Below are 21768 nucleotides of genomic sequence, written 5' to 3' on the forward strand. Positions count from 1 at the left end.
GAAATAAAAAGAAGAGAAAGAGACTCGAAGATGGAGTTCGGATGAGCGCTACACGGTAATTGTTCCTTTTCATGTTTGGTGAATACAAGAAAAACAAGAGATCGAGGTGGATACCCCATTTTTTGGTGGAAATTCGGATGCATCTTCTATTACGTTTTCGAGTTTAGAATTTTTATCGGTTTATATTTTTAGTTAGGTCAAATCTTTCATCTTGATGTTCTTACTCCGTGGTTGGACTACGATGTTTCTATGCATAAAGTTGTTGATCTCGTTGTTGTGATTTCAACGAGCTCGTTTTTGACAATTTCCAATAAAAGGTCATGGTAGTTAATTTCCGACGCTCCATTTTTTGCGATCAATTTTTTTGTCACAGGATCGTCATAGATGAAAAATTATGACGATTTACTGACAAAAATGGAGGATCGTACGTAGGTCAGCATATTTCTTGGAGTGGAGCCCAATATCATCAAAATTATAGTTCCGATGCAAAAGTTTTGGCATTTTTCATACCGAGTGTTCCTGCTGTTTTTGTATGGCCGATCATAACGTGTGTTCGGCCGGTATGGCCGGGCATACACGCCCCCAACCAGCAATATTGGCCACTCATACCGGGTCTTACGCCGGTATGACCGAGCATGCCTGCCCCGAACAACATTTCCATCCGGTCCAACCGGGTGTTTGCCCGCATAGAGTTTGCTTGGTTGGATGGGACTCGGCCGTGTGTACCCATATTTTTCTATCTGTTTGGTTCCAGAGGAACGTTGCGAAGCTCTGGTAGCCGTTATCTTCATGGGGCATGCTTTCTCGCCCATGGTTAATTCATCTAGCGGAGAATGTGATGGAAGTCGAGATCTAGGGACTAGCAATGATAATTTGACTCTTCGTGGCGATGATGAATTGGCTTAGTGATTTTTGTTTTGGAGCAACGGCTTGGAAAGTGGGGCCGACAACACAAGAGAAGTTCAAAGTCCTACCTTCCAGGATAAAAATCCAAGATCTAACCTTAATTGGATGTACCTGGCAATGGGCTTGTTGAAAGCATTGTTTTTTGGAAGCGAGGACTTTTCTCTAGGGTAAAGACCTAAGATCTATGATCTACGACGATGGTGCTTGTGTGTTGTTTTATTTTTGAAGGTGTCGCTTTTGGAGAAGTAATACTTGTGGCGGAAATCGAGTTTCACTCATAGGCGTAGATGCACCTATTACTGAAAAAACATATTTCAAAATGTCTAAAAATTCCGAAAATAAATTCAGGGTGTACTTCCACATATTCTATGCCTGCACACAAAGTGTCGCGAATTTTTTTTTATTTTCCGTGGGCTGTGCAAAAAAATAAATTCTGATGTTCCAAAAAAAAATTACGAGACATTTATTTATCTTTTTTACATAGGTCATATAAAATATATTTTTTTTCCGTAAAACTTTTATGAGGTAACATAGAATGTTCAGATGCATGATGAGAAATTTTATTCGATTTTTTTAACATTTTGTAACAAATTATAATTTTACTTTTCCTAATAGGTATATCTACACCTATGATTCAAAACGCCTTGTCCGACTTAAGTACTGTTGCTTCAAAGCATAACTCTCTATAGTGGAACTTTTCTTTGTATAATTCTTCTTATTTTTTGGCTATGTGCATCTCTAATCCCGCTAGAGCATGCATTGTTGCAGATGTAAAATGTAATTGGTATCTTGACGATATTATGATTCTTATTGAAAAAAGTGTGCCGATACAAACGTCCAACGGTGCCTTAAATAAAAAATCATAGTGACCCGCATAGTCTCAACCATGTTGAAACACATGAAGCCGTCCGGGCTCCGGACAAAACGGAGAAGTGATAATTCAGTCCTCTCAAGTCTCAACCAGCTTTCAATTCTTATGGGTGGTACTACACCGGCGAACTCCTTAATCTCTATAAATGCACCATTTGAGACGCAGTCCATGCCGCCATTAACGCACTGCGCAGGTCGCAGGGCAAGCTAGACACGCTAGCTAGCTCGACCCTGCATGCACAGAGACGACGACACGACTCGTGCCATGGCGTACCCGTGTCGGCCCCCGTATTCAGCTTCCTTTCTTGTAGCGCTTCTCGCTCTGCCTCTGATGGCAGCGGCATCCGCCGCGGCGCCCGAGCCCGCGCCCGCCATCGAGAGCAAGTCCATGGATAACCGCGGCCTCACTGTGATGCCACTGCCGCTGCCGTTGTCCGGCCCAGAGAGCCTTGCCTTCGACCGCCGCGGCGGCGGGCCCTACACCGGCGTCTCTGACGGCCGCGTTCTCCGGTGGCGCGGCCGCCGCCTTGGTTGGACCGTCTTCGCCTACAACGCGAGACACAAGCAAGCATCCATCCTTGATCCATCTCTAAATCACACTGCGCATCCATCCTTGATCCATCTCTAAATCACACTGCGCATCCATCCTTGATCCATCTCTAAATCACACTGCGCATCCATTCTACACTACATAGTACATCCATCATAAACTTTCCACACCTGTGTTCTCGTTTGTGTGTGCAGGAGCGTGGATATGTGCGCGGCGAAGAAGAAGCTGATGGTGCCGGAGAACGTGTGCGGGCGGCCGCTGGGGCTGCAGTTCCACCACAAGACCGGCGACCTGTACGTCGCCGACGCGTACCTGGGGCTGCTGAGGGTGCCGGCGCGCGGTGGGCTGGCGGAGGTGGTGGCAACGGAGGCCGGCGGCGTGCCCTTCAACTTCCTGAACGGGCTGGACGTCGACCAGAACACCGGCGACGTCTACTTCACGGACAGCAGCACCTCGTACCCAAGGAGGTAACTGAAACCGGCACAACCGTTCTGCCTTTCGATCGATATATTCATTAGTAATACTACATATTATTGTCTTTCAAACTAGGGCTGCTACGTGTCTGGTTTTCTTTTTATAATTTTGATAAATTTTCTAATTACCAAAGGTATCTTAACAATTCTCTGACTTGATAATTAACTTGTACTCTAGTGGAGAAAAAACAAGTGATAATTCATTTCCAGATGGTTTTTTTTCTAAGAAGGTGTAAATCTACACCCTCACTTATTTTAGACATTTTTTGTGTATCAATATTTTGAAAAAATACATCTACAGTTAAAATGATATACTGCTGCTTACTATTTGTGTGTAGGCCACATGCTATAAGTTTTCACTGTGAAAATTTCTGTGTGATATAGTATAATCTTGTACTACACTCATCCCCTTTTTACAGATTTCTTTTGTTGTGATTTAATATGAACAAAGAAGATCAACAGTTAATTGGAGTGTCGGTGTTATGGTGTGAGTCACAACTTTTTTTTATTTCTCAATCAACTCGCCATTAGTTATTTCTGGCTCAACATTCACGGCCGTGAAATGATACACTGTAGGCAGAGATCAACAACATATTACTCTGTAAAGTTCAAGGTTAATAAGCCGTGTCATTTGAGGGAAACAAAAAAGTATAAATTTGATGAACTTTACATTTAAATATATTTCTTATCGCTTATTTGTATACTTATTTGTGGACTTAGGGAGACTGAAATTGTATTCAAGATAACTCTTTTACCCCACCAGACCGTTATAATCGTTTATGCTTAAAACAAGAAAATTGCATTCTTCTATGAATGTTTTTTTTACAACACTTGCTTGTGAACTGGAGTCGATATTATACCACATTTAGAAGAGTGAGACGTAACATAATTCATGCTATTAAGAAGTAGAGTACTCCGTACTCCAAAATCATTAATCTCATCTCTGAAATTAATAGTAGTAGTTTGCAATCACCTGCTCCAGTCCATTTGTGTTGGAGTACTAAATGTGTGACAGGCCCTCGTACTAGTACCAACAATAATGCTAGTCCATTTGCGTAGTTAATATTGGCCTAAATATGGTTGCACCGAAATTCCTTTGTGTCATCACACATCAGGCAATTGACAGGCGCATTCATCCGGCACCCATACATGTCTATCCAACTCTTAAATTCACAGCTCAGTACTCCCTTCTACCCAAAATATGTTACATATAAGTTTTACTCAAAGTCAAACTTTGTAAAGTTTGATCATCTACATTGATAAAAATACAAATATACATAGCAAAATAATAATAATTTTAGAATTATTATGAAATATATTTTCATATTATATGCATTTGACATGGTAGATGTTTGTATTATTATCTATATTTTGGTCAAAGTTTAACTTGCACGGAAAATTATGCACAACATAAAATGGGCAGGATGGAGTATAATCCAACCTCCTAACAACTACTACGTAGCAGCTGAACTGACACTGCAAATTTTGGAAAGTAGGTATAAGTGGATGGAAGTTGATGCTATATTTCAATGTATCAGTTAATCAATCAACTAAATTTCAAGATACTGCATTAGGTCCGTCCAACCGTCAGTTTGGAAACTTAATCTACTGAATTTTGGTCATTGCACAGCGAGTACCTACTGGTGGTGGCCCTGGGCGACGAGACGGGGCGGCTGCTCCGGTACAACCCTCGGACGCGCCGCGTTGCCGTGCTCCACGACAACCTCTCCTATCCGAACGGCTTGGCGGTGGCCGCCGACGGGTCGCACGTCGTGGTGTCGCACACGGCGCTGTCGGAGCTGCGCCGGTACTGGGTGCGCGGGCCCCGGACCGGCGAGAACGAGACGTTCGCGGAGCTGCCAGGGTATCCCGATAACGTGCGCTCCGACGGGCGCGGCGGGTACTGGGCGGCGCTGAGCCACGGCCCCAACGACGCAATCGGCGCCGCCGTCGACGCCGCGCCAACGATGGCCGTCAGGGTGGGCCGCGGCGGCGCCGTGGAGGAGGCGCTGGACGGGCTCAGCTTCGCGACGGTGAGCGAGGTCGGCGAGCGCAACGGCACGCTCTGGGTGGGATCCGTCGACACGCCCTACGCCGGCGAGCTCAGCCCACGCTAGAGCTAGCTGCCTAGTACGTACTGCGTGTGCGTTCATCTTCGCCGGCCATGATTCATCGATTCATAGATCGCCATTGATCAAGTTAATTGTGTAACGTGCAGTGTACGTAGTGCGTGGCGTACATGTATACGTGCATGTCGACTGTGGTGTCTCGGAGGGGTGGAATGATCAGCATGTGGTTGGAATGGGTGGGTATATCATGTCATGTGTGCATTACAGCTTTCTGAATGTGTGGTTGTTTGGTGCGTGCCTGCACGCCGGTGTAATTCATTGCGTTTGCCTCCTTGTTTGCCCAAGATAGTGAGAGTAGACCAGAGAACATAGTATAGCAGTATCCAGCAGGGAGAGGCGCGTCACTGCGTCAGAAAGATCAGGTCAAAGAAAACGCCTAGATCAGAAGTTGGCTGGTGGTCGCTGCCCACGCAATAAATCGTCATGCAAGAGGCCGCACCCATGGCCCATACGAGAGTACCCACTCGATTTCTACACATGCTTTCAACTTACTAAACACTATAGGTTGGAAGCAGACTTTCCAACGGATAATCTTGATGGTCTCCTAGCTAGGTGGTCTAAATTATTGTTGACATTGGATTGTAAAAGGAGACCTGGAGGAATTTTTGTTGGTGTCAATACCAGCATCAATGGTCTTGTTAGCCATTCATGAAGGTGATTTTCATACTACCCGATCTATAATAAGTGTTGGGATCATATTTCAACAGATGCCCGGAAACTTAGTATGGATCGGAGGGAGTATTAAATTTCATCTGTGAAATAATGCTAACAATTTCAGTTGGGTCTCGTTGCAGTTTATGGTGCTGCGCAACATTGTCTTAGGGCTTTGTTCCTAAACGAAAAATTGGCCAATTATTGTAAAGATAATGTGTATCCCACTATGGTTCGTGGGGATTTTAATATCAGCAAAATAAAAATATTGACAAGTTTAACAATTATTTGCCTTCCTTTTCAATAATGTAATTGATGGTTTCGGTTTAAAAGAGACAGTGTTGTCTCGATAACAATGTACTTGGGAAAACAATTGATCAACTCTAACTTTCAAGAAACTTGGCCGTGTACCTAACGGACGTGAATTGAGGCTCCCTCAGTCTCACTACATGCCCTAAAAAATATATATCTCAATCGGACCATGCTCTCTTGCTATGCTTAACTCTATTGTAGCAGATTTTAGAGGCAAACTCCGCCAATTCAAAATTGAATTGTGTTGCTTATACCGGGAAGGCTTTGTGGACATAGTCAGTAGAGTTTGGGACAAGACATTAACAAGAAACACATCGATCCAACGATGATTAAATAAAATTCGACATGTGGGATGATCCTTGTGGATGGAATGCACATACAAGCCAAGAAAAAATATCTTTTAATTGACGAGCTTGACAAGATAAATGAAAGTACTGTGCTATTGAACATGAGAATGAGGTCATAAACCAATCTAATGAGTAGATAGTGATACGTCTCCGACGTATCGATAATTTCTTATGTTCCATGCCACATTATTGATGATATCTACATGTTTTATGCATACTTTATGTCATATTTATGCGTTTTCCGGAACTAACCTATTGACGAGATGCCGAAGGGCCAGTTGCTGTTTTCTGCTGTTTTTGGTTTCAGAAATCCTAGTAAGGAAATATTCTCGGAATCGGACGAAATCAACGCCGAAGATCTTAGAATCCCCGGAAGCATCCAGAACACCCGAGAGCCGCCAGAGGGGGGGCCACATGGGCCCCAGATGATAGGCCGGCACGGCCCAGGCCCTGGCCGCGCCGCCTTATGGTGTCGTCGCCTCGTTGACCTTCTGACGCCGCCTCTTCGCCTATTTAAGGGCCCTCGACCTAAAACGTCGATACGAAAAAGCCACGGTACGAGAAACCATCCAGAGCCGCCGCCATCGCGAAGCCAAGATCTGGGGGACAGGAGTCTCTGTTCCGGCACGCCGCCGGGACGGGGAAGTGCCCCCGGAAGGCTTCTCCATCGACACCACCGCCATCTTCATCACCGCTGATGTCTCCCATGAGGAGGGAGTAGTTCTCCATCGAGGCTAAGGGTTGTACCGGTAGCTATGTGGTTCATCTCTCCTCCTATGTACTTCAATACAATAATCTCATGAGCTGCCTTACATGATTGAGATTCATATGATGATGCTTGTAATCTAGATGTCATTATGCTAGTCAAGTGGGTTTTACTTATGTGATCTCCGGAGACTCCTTGTCCCACGTGTGTAAAGGTGACAGTGTGTGCACCGTGTGGGTTTCTTAGGCTATATTTCACAGAATACTTATTCACTGTTATGGATGGCATAGTGAAGTGCTTATTTATATCTCTTTATGATTGCAATGTGTTTTGTATCACAATTTATCTATGTGTTACTCTAGTGATGTTATTAAAGTAGTTTTATTCCTCCTGCACGGTGTAATGGTGACAGTGTGTGCATCCGTGTTAGTACTTGGCGTAGGCTATGATCATGATCTCTTGTAGATTATGAAGTTAACTATTGCTATGATGGTATTGATGTGATCTATTCCTCCTACATAGTGTGAAGGTGACAGTGTGCATGCTATGTTAGTACTTGGTTTAGTCGTGTTGATCTTTCATGCACTCTAAGGTTATTTAAATATGAACATTGAATTGTGGAGCTTGTTAACTCCGGCATTGAGGGTTCGTGTAATCCTACGCAATGGTGTTCATCATCCAACAAGAGAGTGTAGAGTATGCATTTATCTATTCTGTTATGTGATCAATGTTGAGAGTGTCCACTAGTGAAAGTATGATCCCTAGGCCTTGTTCCTAAATACTGCTATCGCTGCTTGTTTACTGTTTTACTGCGTTACTACTGCTGCGTTACTACTGCTTGTTTACTGTCCTGGGCAAAGCACTTTTCTGGTGCCGTTGCTATTGCTTATATATATTCATACCACCTGTATTTCACTATCTCTTCGCCGAACTAGTGCACCTATTAGGTGTGTTGGGGACACAAGAGACTTCTTGCTTTGTGGTTGCAGGGTTGCTTGAGAGGGATATCTTTGACCTCTTCCTCCCTGAGATCGATAAACCTTGGGTGATCCACTTAAGGGAAACTTGCTGCTGTTCTACAAACCTCTGCTCTTGGAGGCCCAACACTGTCTACAAGAATAGAAGCTCCCGTAGACATCAAGCACTTTTCTGGCGCCGTTGCCGGGGAGGAAAGGTAAACGGCACACACACACTGGACCCCGGCAACTAGCCACTTTTCTGGCGCCGATCCGGGGAGGAAAGGTAAAAGGCACTCGTACTTCGGTTCCAGGTTAAGTACTTTTCTGGCGCCATTGTGTTTGTGCTCGAAGCTATTTCCTTTAGATCCTGCAATTGCATCTTTTTGTTTCTTGTTTACACTAGTTAGGCATAATGGAAAACAACAAAAATATGAGAGATCTTTATGAACTTTATCTTGAATTAGGACATGATGTGTTTGAAGAGAGAATTAAAAAACCCATGGAACTTTATATGCATGCTAATGGGAATGTTATTAATATGAATGCTTTGAACACTATTGTTGCTAATGCTATGGAAAATTCTAAGCTTGGGGAAGCTGGTTTTGATGAGCATGATCTTTTTAGTCCCCCGGGCATTGAGGAGGAAATTTACTTTGATGATACTTTACCTCCTATTTATGATGATTATAATGATAGTAGCCTTTTGGTGCCACCTACTATGGAGAGTGAATTTGATTATGATTACAATATGCCTCCTATATTTGATGATAGCTACTTTGTTGAATTTGCTCCCACTATTACTAATAAAATTGACTATGCTTATGTGGAGAGTAATAATTTTATGCATGAGACTCATAATAAGAATGCTTTATGTGATAGTTATATTGTTGAATTTGCTCATGATGCTACTGAAAGTTATTATGAGAGAGGAAAATATGGTTGTAGAAATTTTCATGTTACTAAAATGCCTCTCTATGTGCTGAAATTTTTGAAACTACACTTGTTTTATCTTCCTGATCTTGTCACTTTGCTCTTCATGAATTTATTTGTGTACAAGATTCCTTTTCATAGGAAGCATGTTAGACTTAAATGTGTTTTGAATTTGCCTCTTGATGCTCTTTTTTTTTTGCTTCAAATACTATTTCTAGCGAGTGCATCATTAAAACTGCTGAGCCCATCTTAATGGCCATAAAGAAAGAACTTCTTGGGAGATAACCCATGTGTAATTTTGCTACAGTACTTTGTTTTATATTTGTGTCTTGGAAGTTGTTTACTACTGTAGCAACCTCTCCTTATCTTAGTTTTGTGTTTTGTTGTGCCAAGTAAAGTCGTTGATAGTAAGGTTCATACTAGATTTGGATTACTGCGCAGAAACAGATTTCTTTGCTGTCACGAATCTGGGCAAAATTCTCTGTAGGTAACTCAGAAAATTATGCCAATTTACGTGAGTGATCCTCAGATATGTACGCAACTTTCATTCAATTTGAGCATTTTCATTTGAGCAAGTCTGGTGCCCCAATAAAATTCGTCTTTACGGACTGTTCTGTTTTGACAGATTCTGCCTTTTATTTCGCATTGCTTCTTTTGCTATGTGGGATGGATTTGTTTGTTCCATTGACTTCCAGTAGCTTTGAGCAATGTCCAGAAGTGTTAAGAATGATTGTGTCACCTCTGAACATGTGAATTTTTGATTATGCACTAACCCTCTAATGAGTTGTTTTGAGTTTAGTGTGAAGGAAGTTTTCAAGGGTCAAGAGAGGAGGATGATACAATGTGATCAAGAAGAGTGAAAAGTCTAAGCTTGGGGATGCCCCGGTGGTTCATCCCTGCATATTTCAAGAAGACTCAAGCATCTAAGCTTGGGGATGCCCAAGGCATCCCCTTCTTCATCGACAAATTATCAGGTTCCTTCTTTTGAAACTATATTTTTATTCGGTCACATCTTATGTACTTTACTTGGAGCGTCTGTATGTTTCTTGTTTTTGTTTTTGTTTGAATAAATGCTTGTGTGGGAGAGAGACACGCTCCGCTGGTTCGTATGAACACATGTGTTCTTAGCTTTTAATGTTCATGGCGAAGGATGAAACTGCTTCGTTAATTGTTGTATGGTTGGAATCGGGAAAATGCTACATGTAGTAATTGCTATAATGTCTTGGGTAATATGATACTTGGCAATTGTTGTGCTCATGTTTAAGCTCTTGCATCATATACTTTGCACCCATTAATGAGGAAATACATAGAGCATGCTAAAATTTGGTTTGCATATTTGGTCTCTCTAAGGTCTAGATAATTTCTAGTATTGAGTTTGAACAACAAGGAAGACGGTGTAGAGTCTTATAATGTTTACAATATGTCTTTTATGTGAGTTTTGCTGCACCGCTTCATCCTTGTGTTTGTTTCAAATAGCCTTGCTAGCCTAAACCTTGTATCGAGAGGGAATACTTCTCATGCATCCAAAATACTTGAGCCAACCACTATGCCATTTGTGTCCACCATACCTACCTACTACATGGTATTTCCCCGCCATTCCAAAGTAAATTGCTTGAGTGCTACCTTTAAATTTCTAATCCTCTACCTTTACAATATATAGCTCATAGGACAAATAGCCTAAAAACTATTGTGGTATTGAATATGTACTTATGCACTTTATCTCTTATTAAGTTGCTCGTTGTGCGATAACCATGTTCCTGGGGACGCCATCAACTACCCTTTGTTGAATATCATGTGAGTTGCTATGCATGTTCGTCTTGTCTGAAGTAAGGGAGATCTACCACCTTATGGTTAGAGCGTGCATATTGTTAGAGAAGAACATTGGGCCGCTAACTAAAGCCATGATCCATGGTGGAAGTTTCAGTTTTGGACATATATCCTCAATCTCATATGAGAAAATTAATTGTTGCTACATGCTTATGCATAAAAGAGGAGTCCATTATCTGTTGTCTATGTTGTCCCGGTATGGATGTCTAAGTTGAGAATAATCAATAGCGAGAAATCCAATGCGAGCTTTCTCCTTAGACCTTTGTACAGGCGGCATAGAGGTACCCCTTTGTGATACTTGGTTAAAACATGTGCATTGCGATAATCCCGGTAGTTCAAGCTAATTAGGACAAGGTGCAGGCACTATTAGTATACTATGCATGAGGCTTGCAACTTCTAAGATATAATTTACATGATACATATGCTTTATTACTACCGTTGACAAAATTGTTTCTTGTTTTCAAAATCAAAGCTCTAGCACAAATATAGCAATCGATGCTTTCCTCTTTGAAGGACCATTCTTTTACTTTTATTGTTGAGTCAGTTCACCTATTTCTCTCCACCTCAAGAAGCAAACACTTGTGTGAACTGTGCATTGATTCCTACATACTTGCATATTGCACTTATTATATTACTCTATGTTGACAATATCCATGAGATATACATGTTACAAGTTGAAAGCAACCGCTGAAACTTAATCTTCCTTTGTGTTGCTTCAATACCTCTACTTTGAATTATTGCTTTATGAGTTAACTCTTATGCAAGACTTATTGATGCTTGTCTTGAAGTACTATTCATGAAAAGTCTTTGCTATATGATTCATTTGTTTACTCATGTCATTTACATTGTTTGGATCGCTGCATTTATTACATGTGTTTACAATAGTATGATCAAGGTTATGATGGCATGTCACTCCAGAAATTATCTTTGTTTATCGTTTACCTGCTCGGGACGAGCAGAAACTAAGCTTGGGGATGCTGATACGTCTCCGACGTATCGATAATTTCTTATGTTCCATGCCACATTATTGATGATATCTACATGTTTTATGCATACTTTATGTCATATTTATGCGTTTTCCGGAACTAACCTATTGACGAGATGCCGAAGGGCCAGTTGCTGTTTTCTGCTGTTTTTGGTTTCAGAAATCCTAGTAAGGAAATATTCTCGGAATCGGACGAAATCAACGCCGAAGATCTTAGAATCCCCGGAAGCATCCAGAACACCCGAGAGCTGTAGGAGAGCTGTAGGATAACGTTGCATAGAAAACAAAAATTTTCCTACCGCGAACACGCAATCCAAGCCAAGATGCAATCTAGAAGACGGTAGCAACGAGGGGGTATCGAGTCTCACCCTTGAAGAGATTCCAAAGCCTACAAGAGGAGGCTCTTGTTGCTGCGGTAGACGATCACTTGCCGCTTGCAAAAGCGCGTAGAAGATCTTGATCACGATCGGTTCCGGCGCCACGAACGGGCAGCACCTCCGTACTCGGTCACACGTTCGGTTGTTGATGAAGACGACGTCCACCTCCCCGTTCCAGCGGGCAGCGGAAGTAGTAGCTCCTCTTGAATCCGACAGCACGACGGCGTGTTGTCGGTGGCGGTGAAGAAGTCCGGCGGAGCTTCGCTAAGCTACGCGGGAGATATGGAGGAGAAGGGGGCAGCTAGGGTTTGGGAGGGGGTGGCCGGCCACTTCAATGGGGCGGCCAGCTTGTGGTCTTTTTGGGGTTGCCGGCCCCCTCCCTTGGCCCCTCATTATATAGGTGGATCCCCAAGGGTTGGTGTCCAAGTCTTCGAATAAGACCCGAACCAAAAACCTTCCATAAGAGGGGAAAACTAGCCCATCTAGGACTCCCACCAAAAGTGGGGTTTCCACCTCCCATATGGGGGGGTGGCCGGCCCCCTAAGGGGGAGTCCACTTGGGACTCCTCCCCCACTAGGGTTGGCCGGCCATGGAGGTGGAGTCCCATGTGGACTCCACCTTCCTTGGTGGTTTCTTCCGGACTTTTCTAGAACCTTCTAGAACCTTCCATAGAACCTTCCGCGACATTTTAATTCACATAAAATGACATCCTATATATGAATCTTATTCTCCGGACCATTCCGGAACTCCTCGTGATGTCCGGGATCTCATCCGGGGCTCCGAACAAATATTCGAACTCCATTCCATATTCAAGTACTACCATTTCAACATCCAACTTTAAGTGTGTCACCCTACGGTTCGTGAACTATGCGGACATGGTTGAGTACTCACTCCGACCAATAACCAATAGCGGGATCTGGAGATCCATAATGGCTCCCACATATTCAACGATGACATTAGTGATCGAATGAACCATTCACATACATTACCAATTCCCTTTGTCTCGCGATATTTTACTTGTCCGAGGTTTGATCTTCGGTATCACTCTATACCTTGTTCAACCTCGTCTCCTGACAAGTACTCTTTACTCATACCGTGATATGTGGTCTCTTATGAACTCATTCATATGCTTGCAAGACATTTAGACGACATTCCACCGAGAGGGCCCAGAGTATATCTATCCGTCATCGGGATGGACAAATCCCACTGTTGATCCATATGCCTCAACTCATACTTTCCGGATACTTAATCCCACCTTTATAGCCACCCATTTACGCAGTGGTGTTTGGTGTAATCAAAGTACCTTTCCGGTATAAGTGATTTACATGATCTCATGGTCATAAGGACTAGGTAACTATGTATTGAAAGCTTATAGCAAATAACTTAATGACGAGATCTTATGCTACGCTTAATTGGGTGTGTCCATTATATCATTCATACAATGACATAACCTTGTTATTAATAACATCCAATGTTCATGATTATGAAACTAATCATCCATTAATCAACAAGCTAGTTTAAGAGGCATACTAGAGACTTCTTGTTTGTCTACATATCACACATGTACTAATGTTTCGGTTAATACAATTCTAGCATGATATATAAACATTTATCATAAACATAAAGATATAAATAATAACCACTTTATTATTGCCTCTAGGGCATATCTCCTTCAGTCTCCCACTTGCACTAGAGTCAATAATCTAGATTACATTGTAATATACCTAACACCCATGGCATTCTGGTGTTGGTCATGCTTTGCCCTAGGGAGAGCTTTAGTCAACGGATCTGCTACATTCAGATCAGTGTGTACTTTGCAAATCTTTACTTCTCCATCTTCGATGTACTCGCGAATCGAGTGGTAACGCAGCTTGATATGCTTCAGCCTCTTGTGTGACCTTGGCTCTTGTGCATTGGCGATGGCACCCATGTTATCACAGTAAATGATTAATGGGTCCAATGCACTAGGAACCACACCGAGCTCTACAATGAACCTCTTCATCCATACCGCTTCTGATGAAGCCTCCAATGCCGCTTATGTACTCTGATTCTGTTGAAGACTTCGCCACCGTGCACCGCTTCGAGCTTGCCCAGCTTCATCGCAGCACCATTCAATATAAACACGTACCCAGATGTGACTTAGAGTCATCAGGATCAGTGTTCCAACTTGCATCGGTGTAACCGTTTACAACGAGCTCTTGGTCACCTCCATAACAAAGAAACATATCCTTAGTTCTTTTCAAGTACTTCAGGATATTCTTGACCGCTATCCAGTGTTCCATTCCTGGATCACTTTGATATCTGCTAGTCAAACTAACAGCATGTGCTATATCCGGTCTAGTACATAGCATGGCATACATGATAGATCCTACTGCCGAGGCATAGGGGATATTATTCATCCTTTCTCTTTCTTCTGCCGTAGCCGGTCCTTGAGTCTTACTCAATACCTTGTCTGGTAACATAGGTAAGAACCCTTTCTTACTTTCGTCCATTCTAAACTTCTTTAGAATCTTGTCCAGATATGTACTCTGTGATAGCCCTATTAGTCGTCTTGATCTATCTCTATAAATCTTGATGCCTAATATATACGATGCTTCACCAAGGTCTTTCATTGAAAAACTATTATTCAAATAACCTTTAACACTGCTTAATAGTTCTATATCATTCCCGATCAATAATATGTCATCTACATATAATATCAGGAATGCTACAGAGCTCCCACTCACTTTCTTGTAAATACAGGCCTCTCCATGACCTTTGTATAAACCCGAAGTCTTTGATCACCTTATCAAAGCGTCGGTTCCAACTTCTTGATGCTTGCTTCAGTCCATAGATTGAACGCTGAAGTTTGCATACTTTGTCAGCATTTTTAGGATCGACAAAACCTTTGGGTTGTACCATATACAACTCTTCCTCAATGTCTCCATTAAGGAACGCCGTTTTGACATCCATCTGCCAAATCTCATAATCGAAAAAAACAGCTATTGCTAACAAAATCCTCACAGATTTTAGCTTCGCTACAGGTGAGAAAGTCTCATCGTAGTCAACTCCTTGAATTTGTCGGAAACCCTTTGCGACAAGTCGAGCTTTATAGACAGTAATATTACCATCAGCATCTGTTTTTCTTTTGAAGATCCATTTATTCTCGACAGCCTTTCGGCTATCAGGTAAGTCTACCAAAGTCCATACTTTGTTATCATACATGGATCCCATTTCGGATTTCATGGCTTCTTGCCATTTGTTGGAATCTGGGCTCATCATCGCTTCTTCATACGTCGCAGGGTCCTCATCATTGTTATCCACAATCATGACATTTAGATAAGGATCATACCAATCAGGAGTGGCACGTTCCCTTGTCGATCTGCGAGGTTCAGTAGTTTCCTCGTTCGAAGTTTCATGATCATTATCATTAGCTTCCTCTGTTGCCGGTGTAGGCGGTACAGGTACAACTTCCGATCGCGCTACTCGATCAACGAGTATAGATTCATCAATCTCATCGAGTTCTACTTTTCTTCCAGTCACTTCTTTAGTGAGAAATTCTTTCTCAAGAAAGGTTCCGTTCTTAGCAACAAAGATTTTGCCTTCGGATCTGTGATAGAAAGTGTACCCTATAGTTTCCTTAGGGTATCCTATGAAGACGTATTTCTCCGCTTTGGGTTCTAGCTTGTCCGGTTGTAACTTCTTTACATAGGCTTCGCAACCCCAAACTTTCAGGAACGACAGCTTAGGTTTCTTATTAAACCATAATTCATACGGTGTCGTTTCTACGGATTTTGATGGTGCTCTATTTAAAGTGAATGCGGCTGTCTCTAATGCATAACTCCAAAATGATAACGGCAAATCAGTAAGAGACATCATAGAACGAACCATATCTAAGAGAGTTCGATTACGACGTTCGGACACACCGTTACGTTGAGGTGTTCCCGGCGGTGTCAATTGTGAAAGTATTCCGCATTTCTTTAAATGCATGCTAAACTCATAACTCAGATATTCACCTCCACGATCAGATCGTAGAAATTTAATCTTCTTGTTACGTTGATTTTCTACTTCACTTTGAAATTCCTTAAACTTCTCGAAAGTTTCGGATTTATGTTTCATGAAATAGATATACCCATATCTACTCAGATCATCTGTGAAGGTTAGAACATAACGATAACCACCGCGCGATGCTACGCTCATTGGTCCGCACACATCGGTATGTATGATTTCCAATAAGTCAGTAGCTCGTTCCATCATACCAGAAAATGGAGTCTTTGTCATTTTTCCCATTAGACATGCTTCGCATCTATCAAGTGACTCAAAGTCAAGTGATTCAAGTAATCCATCAGTATGGAGTTTCTTCATGCGTTTCACTCCAATATGACCAAGACGACAAGCAGTGCCACATATAAGTAGAATTATCATTCGATTTAATTCGCTTAGCATCAATGTTATGTATATGCGTATCACTACTATCGAGATCTAACAGAAATAAGCCATTCTTTTGTGGTGCTCGACCATAAAAGATATTATTCATAAAAATAGAACAACCATTATTCTCAGACTTGAATGAATAACCGTCTTGCATTAAACAAGATCCAGATATAATGTTCATGCTCAACGCAGGTACATAATAGCAATTATTTAGGCTTAAAACTAATCCCGAAGGTAGATGTAGAGGAAGTGTGCCGACTGCGATCACATTGACCTTGGATCCGTTTCCAACGCGCATCGTCACTTCATCCTACAGCAGTGGTCGTTTACTCTTGAGTTCCGGTTTCGAGTTCCAAAAATGAGCAACCGAACCAGGATCAAATACCCAGGTACTAGAACGAGAACCAGTGAAATGAACATCTATAACATGTATATCAGATATACCTTCTTTCTTCTTCTTGACAAGGCCGCTCTTCAGATCAGCCAGATACTTGGAGCAATTACGCTTCCAGTGTCCCTTCTCCTTGCGTAATAGCACTCGGCATCGGGCTTAGGGCCGTTCTTAGGTTTCATAGGAGGCGTGGCAGCTTTCTTGCTACCCTTCTTGAATTTTCCCTTAGACTTGCCCTGTTTCTTGAAATCGGTGGTCTTGTTGACCATCAACACTTGGTGCTCTTTCTTGATCTCAATCTCAGCAGCTTTTAGCATGCCAAAGAGTTCAGGTAACTCCTTGTTCATGTTCTGCATATTGTAGTTCGTCACAAAGTTCTTGTAACTTGGTGGCAGTGATTGAAGGACACGATTAATCCCCGATCTGTTAGGAATCACTATTCCCAAGTCATCGAGTTTCTTCGCATGCCCGGTCATGGCGAGCATGTGCTCACTAACGGAGCTGCCTTCTTCCATCATACAGCTGAAGAAATGTTTCGATGCTTCATAGCATTCCACGGCCGCATGAGTCTCGAATATAGCTTTCAGCTCATTCATCAACTCATGAGGATCATGGTGCTCAAAACGTTTTTGAAGATCGGATTCAGACTGCACAGGATGGCACACTGAACTTGAGAGTACCGAGTTTTCCGAGTTGCGTAAACAGCTTTTACTTCATCGGTTTCATCTTCTGCAGGAGGGTCACCTAGCGGTGCATCAAGCACAAATTGCAGATTTCCGCCAGAGAGGAAGATCCTCACATGACGGAACCAGTCGGTGAAGTTGCTACCGTTGCTCTTAAGTTTCTCTTTCTCTAGGAACTGATTAAAATTGATTGGGGACGCCATCTCTACAACATATATTTGCAATAGTTTAGACTAAGTTTATGACAAATTGAGTTCAAATTTTAATTCAACATAATTAAAAACCTAAGTGAACTCCCACTCAAAACAATATCCCTCGCATTGTCTTAGTGATCACACGAACCAAATCCACCGCACCTAAACCCGATCATCACGAGAAAAGGTGTGATTTCAATGGCGAACACTCAAAGTGTTCATCATATCAACCATATGATTCATGCTCTACCTTTCGGTATCACGTGTTCCGAGACCATGTCTGTACATGCTAGGCTCGTCAAGGCCACCTTAGTATCCGCATGTGCAAAACTGTCTTGCACCCGTTGTATGTACTTATTGAATCTATCACACCCGATCATCACGAGATGCTTCGAAACGACAAGACTTGGTAACGGTGCTACTAAGGATGAACACTTTATTATCTTGAGATTTTAGTGAGGGATCATCTTATAATGCTACCGTCGCGATCTAAGCAAAATAAGATGCATAAAAGGATTAACATCACATGCAGTTCATATGTGATATGATATGGCCCTTTTGTCTTTGCGCCTTTGATCTTCATCTCCAAAGCACGGACATGATCTTCATCATCTTTGGGCATGATCTCCATCATCGTCGGCGTAGCGTCAAGGTCAATGGCGCCGTCTTCACGATTGTCCTCCATGTAGCAACTATTACAACTACTTTGAAATACTACTCAACATGAAATTTAAAGACAACCATAAGGCTCCTGCCGGTTGCCACAATACAATAATGATCATCTCATACATATTCATCATCATATTATGGCCATATCACATCACCAAACCCTGCAAAAACAAGTTAGACGTCTCTAATTTGGTTTGCATATTTTACGTGGTTTAGGGTTTTCGAGAGAGATCTAATCTACCTACGAACATGAACCACAACGTTGATACTAATGTTTTCGATAGAAGAGTAAATTGAATCTTCACTATAGTAGGAGAGACAGACACCCGCAAAGCCTCTTATGCAATACAAGTTGCATGTCGAACGAGGAACAAGTCTCATGAACGTGGTCATGTAAAGTTAGTCCGAGCCGCTTCATCCCACTATGCCACAAAGATGCAAAGTACTCAAACTAAAGATAACAAGAGCATCAACGCCCACAAACCATTGTGTTCTACTCGTGCAACCATCTATGCATAGACACGGCTCTGATACCACTGTAGGATAACGTTGCATAGAAAACAAAAAATTTCCTACCGCGAACACGCAATCCAAGCCAAGATGCAATCTAGAAGACGGTAGCAACGAGGGGGTATCGAGTCTCACCCTTGAAGAGATTCCAAAGCCTACAAGAGGAGGCTCTTGTTGCTGCGGTAGACGATCACTTGCCGCTTGCAAAAGCGCGTAGAAGATCTTGATCACGATCGGTTCCGGCGCCACGAACGGGCAGCACCTCCGTACTCGGTCACACGTTCGGTTGTTGATGAAGACGACGTCCACCTCCCCGTTCCAGCGGGCAGCGGAAGTAGTAGCTCCTCTTGAATCCGACAGCACGACGGCGTGGTGTCGGTGGCGGTGAAGAAGTCCGGCGGAGCTTCGCTAAGCTACGCGGGAGATATGGAGGAGAAGGGGGCGGCTAGGGTTTGGGAGGGGGTGGCCGGCCACTTCAATGGGGCGGCCAGCTTGTGGTCTTTTTGGGGTTGCCGGCCCCCTCCCTTGGCCCCTCATTATATAGGTGGATCCCCAAGGGTTGGTGTCCAAGTCTTCGAATAAGACCCGAACCAAAAACCTTCCATAAGAGGGGAAAACTAGCCCATCTAGGACTCCCACCAAAAGTGGGGTTTCCACCTCCCATATGGGGGGGTGGCCGGCCCCCTAAGGGGGAGTCCACTTGGGACTCCTCCCCCACTAGGGTTGGCCGGCCATGGAGGTGGAGTCCCATGTGGACTCCACCTTCCTTGGTGGTTTCTTCCGGACTTTTCTAGAACCTTCTAGAACCTTCCATAGAACCTTCTGCGACATTTTAATTCACATAAAATGACATCCTATATATGAATCTTATTCTCCGGACCATTCCGGAACTCCTCGTGATGTCCGGGATCTCATCCGGGACTCCGAACAAATATTCGAACTCCATTCCATATTCAAGTACTACCATTTCAACATCCAACTTTAAGTGTGTCACCCTACGGTTCGTGAACTATGCGGACATGGTTGAGTACTCACTCCGACCAATAACCAATAGCGGGATCTGGAGATCCATAATGGCTCCCACATATTCAACGATGACATTAGTGATCGAAGAACCATTCACATACATTACCAATTCCCTTTGTCTCGCGATATTTTACTTGTCCGAGGTTTGATCTTCGGTATCACTCTATACCTTGTTCAACCTCGTCTCCTGACAAGTACTCTTTACTCGTACCGTGATATGTGGTCTCTTATGAACTCATTCATATGCTTGCAAGACATTTAGACGACATTCCACCGAGAGGGCCCAGAGTATATCTATCCGTCATCGGGATGGACAAATCCCACTGTTGATCCATATGCCTCAACTCATACTTTCCGGATACTTAATCCCACCTTTATAGCCACCCATTTACGCAGTGGTGTTTGGTGTAATCAAAGTACCTTTCCGGTATAAGTGATTTACATGATCTCATGGTCATAAGGACTAGGTAACTATGTATTGAAAGCTTATAGCAAATAACTTAATGACGAGATCTTATGCTACGCTTAATTGGGTGTGTCCATTATATCATTCATACAATGACATAACCTTGTTATTAATAACATCCAATGTTCATGATTATGAAACTAATCATCCATTAATCAACAAGCTAGTTTAAGAGGCATACTAGAGACTTCTTGTTTGTCTACATATCACACATGTACTAATGTTTCGGTTAATACAATTCTAGCATGATATATAAACATTTATCATAAACATAAAGATATAAATAATAACCACTTTATTATTGCCTCTAGGGCATATCTCCTTCAAGAGCCGCCAGAGGGGGGCCACATGGGCCCCAGATGATAGGCCGGCGCGGCCCAGGCCCTGGCCGCGCCGCCTTATGGTGTCGTCGCCTCGTTGACCTTCTGACGCCGCCTCTTCGCCTATTTAAGGGCCCTCGACCTAAAACCTCGATACGAAAAAGCCACGGTACGAGAAACCATCCAGAGCCGCCGCCATCGCGAAGCCAAGATCTGGGGGACATGAGTCTCTGTTCCGGCACGCCGCCGGGACGGGGAAGTGCCCCCGGAAGGCTTCTCCATCGACACCACCGCCATATTCATCACCGCTGATTTCTCCCATGAGGAGGGAGTAGTTCTCCATCGAGGCTAAGGGCTGTACCGGTAGCTATGTGGTTCATCTCTCCTCCTATGTACTTCAATACAATAATCTCATGAGCTGCCTTACATGATTGAGATTCATATGATGATGCTTGTAATCTAGATGTCATTATGCTAGTCAAGTGGGTTTTACTTATGTGATCTCCGGAGACTCCTTGTCCCACATGTGTAAAGGTGACAGTGTGTGCACCGTGTGGGTCTCTTAGGCTATATTTCACAGAATACTTATTCACTGTTATGGATGGCATAGTGAAGTGCTTATTTATATCTCTTTATGATTGCAATGTGTTTTGTATCACAATTTATCTATGTGCTACTCTAGTGATGTTATTAAAGTAGTTTTATTCCTCCTGCACGGTGTAATGGTGACAGTGTGTGCATCCGTGTTAGTACTTGGCGTAGGCTATGATCATGATCTCTTGTAGATTATGAAGTTAACTATTACTATGATGGTATTGATGTGATCTATTCCTCCTACATAGTGTGAAGGTGACAGTGTGCATGCTATGTTAGTACTTGGTTTAGTCGTGTTGATCTTTCATGCACTCTAAGGTTATTTAAATATGAACATTGAATTGTGGAGCTTGTTAACTCCGGCATTGAGGATTCGTGTAATCCTACGCAATGGTGTTCATCATCCAACAAGAGAGTGTAGAGTATGCATTTATCTATTCTGTTATGTGATCAATGTTGAGAGTGTCCACTAGTGAAAGT

General features: G+C 42.8%; 1 protein-coding gene across 1 annotated transcript; it reads left to right on the forward strand.

Moving 5' to 3' along the window:
• Window positions 1-1918: 1918 nt before the first annotated feature.
• LOC127301187 (protein STRICTOSIDINE SYNTHASE-LIKE 10) lies at window positions 1919-5199 on the forward strand. The gene is made up of 3 exons (XM_051331409.2): window positions 1919-2340; window positions 2521-2793; window positions 4430-5199. The coding sequence occupies exons 1-3, from the start codon at window positions 2012-2014 to the stop codon at window positions 4914-4916; spliced, it is 1089 nt and encodes a 362-aa protein (XP_051187369.1). The 5' UTR covers window positions 1919-2011; the 3' UTR covers window positions 4917-5199.
• Window positions 5200-21768: the final 16569 nt, after the last annotated feature.

This window comes from Lolium perenne, chromosome 5, assembly GCF_019359855.2.
Source record: "Lolium perenne isolate Kyuss_39 chromosome 5, Kyuss_2.0, whole genome shotgun sequence".
In the NCBI taxonomy this organism is placed as follows: domain Eukaryota; kingdom Viridiplantae; phylum Streptophyta; class Magnoliopsida; order Poales; family Poaceae; genus Lolium; species Lolium perenne.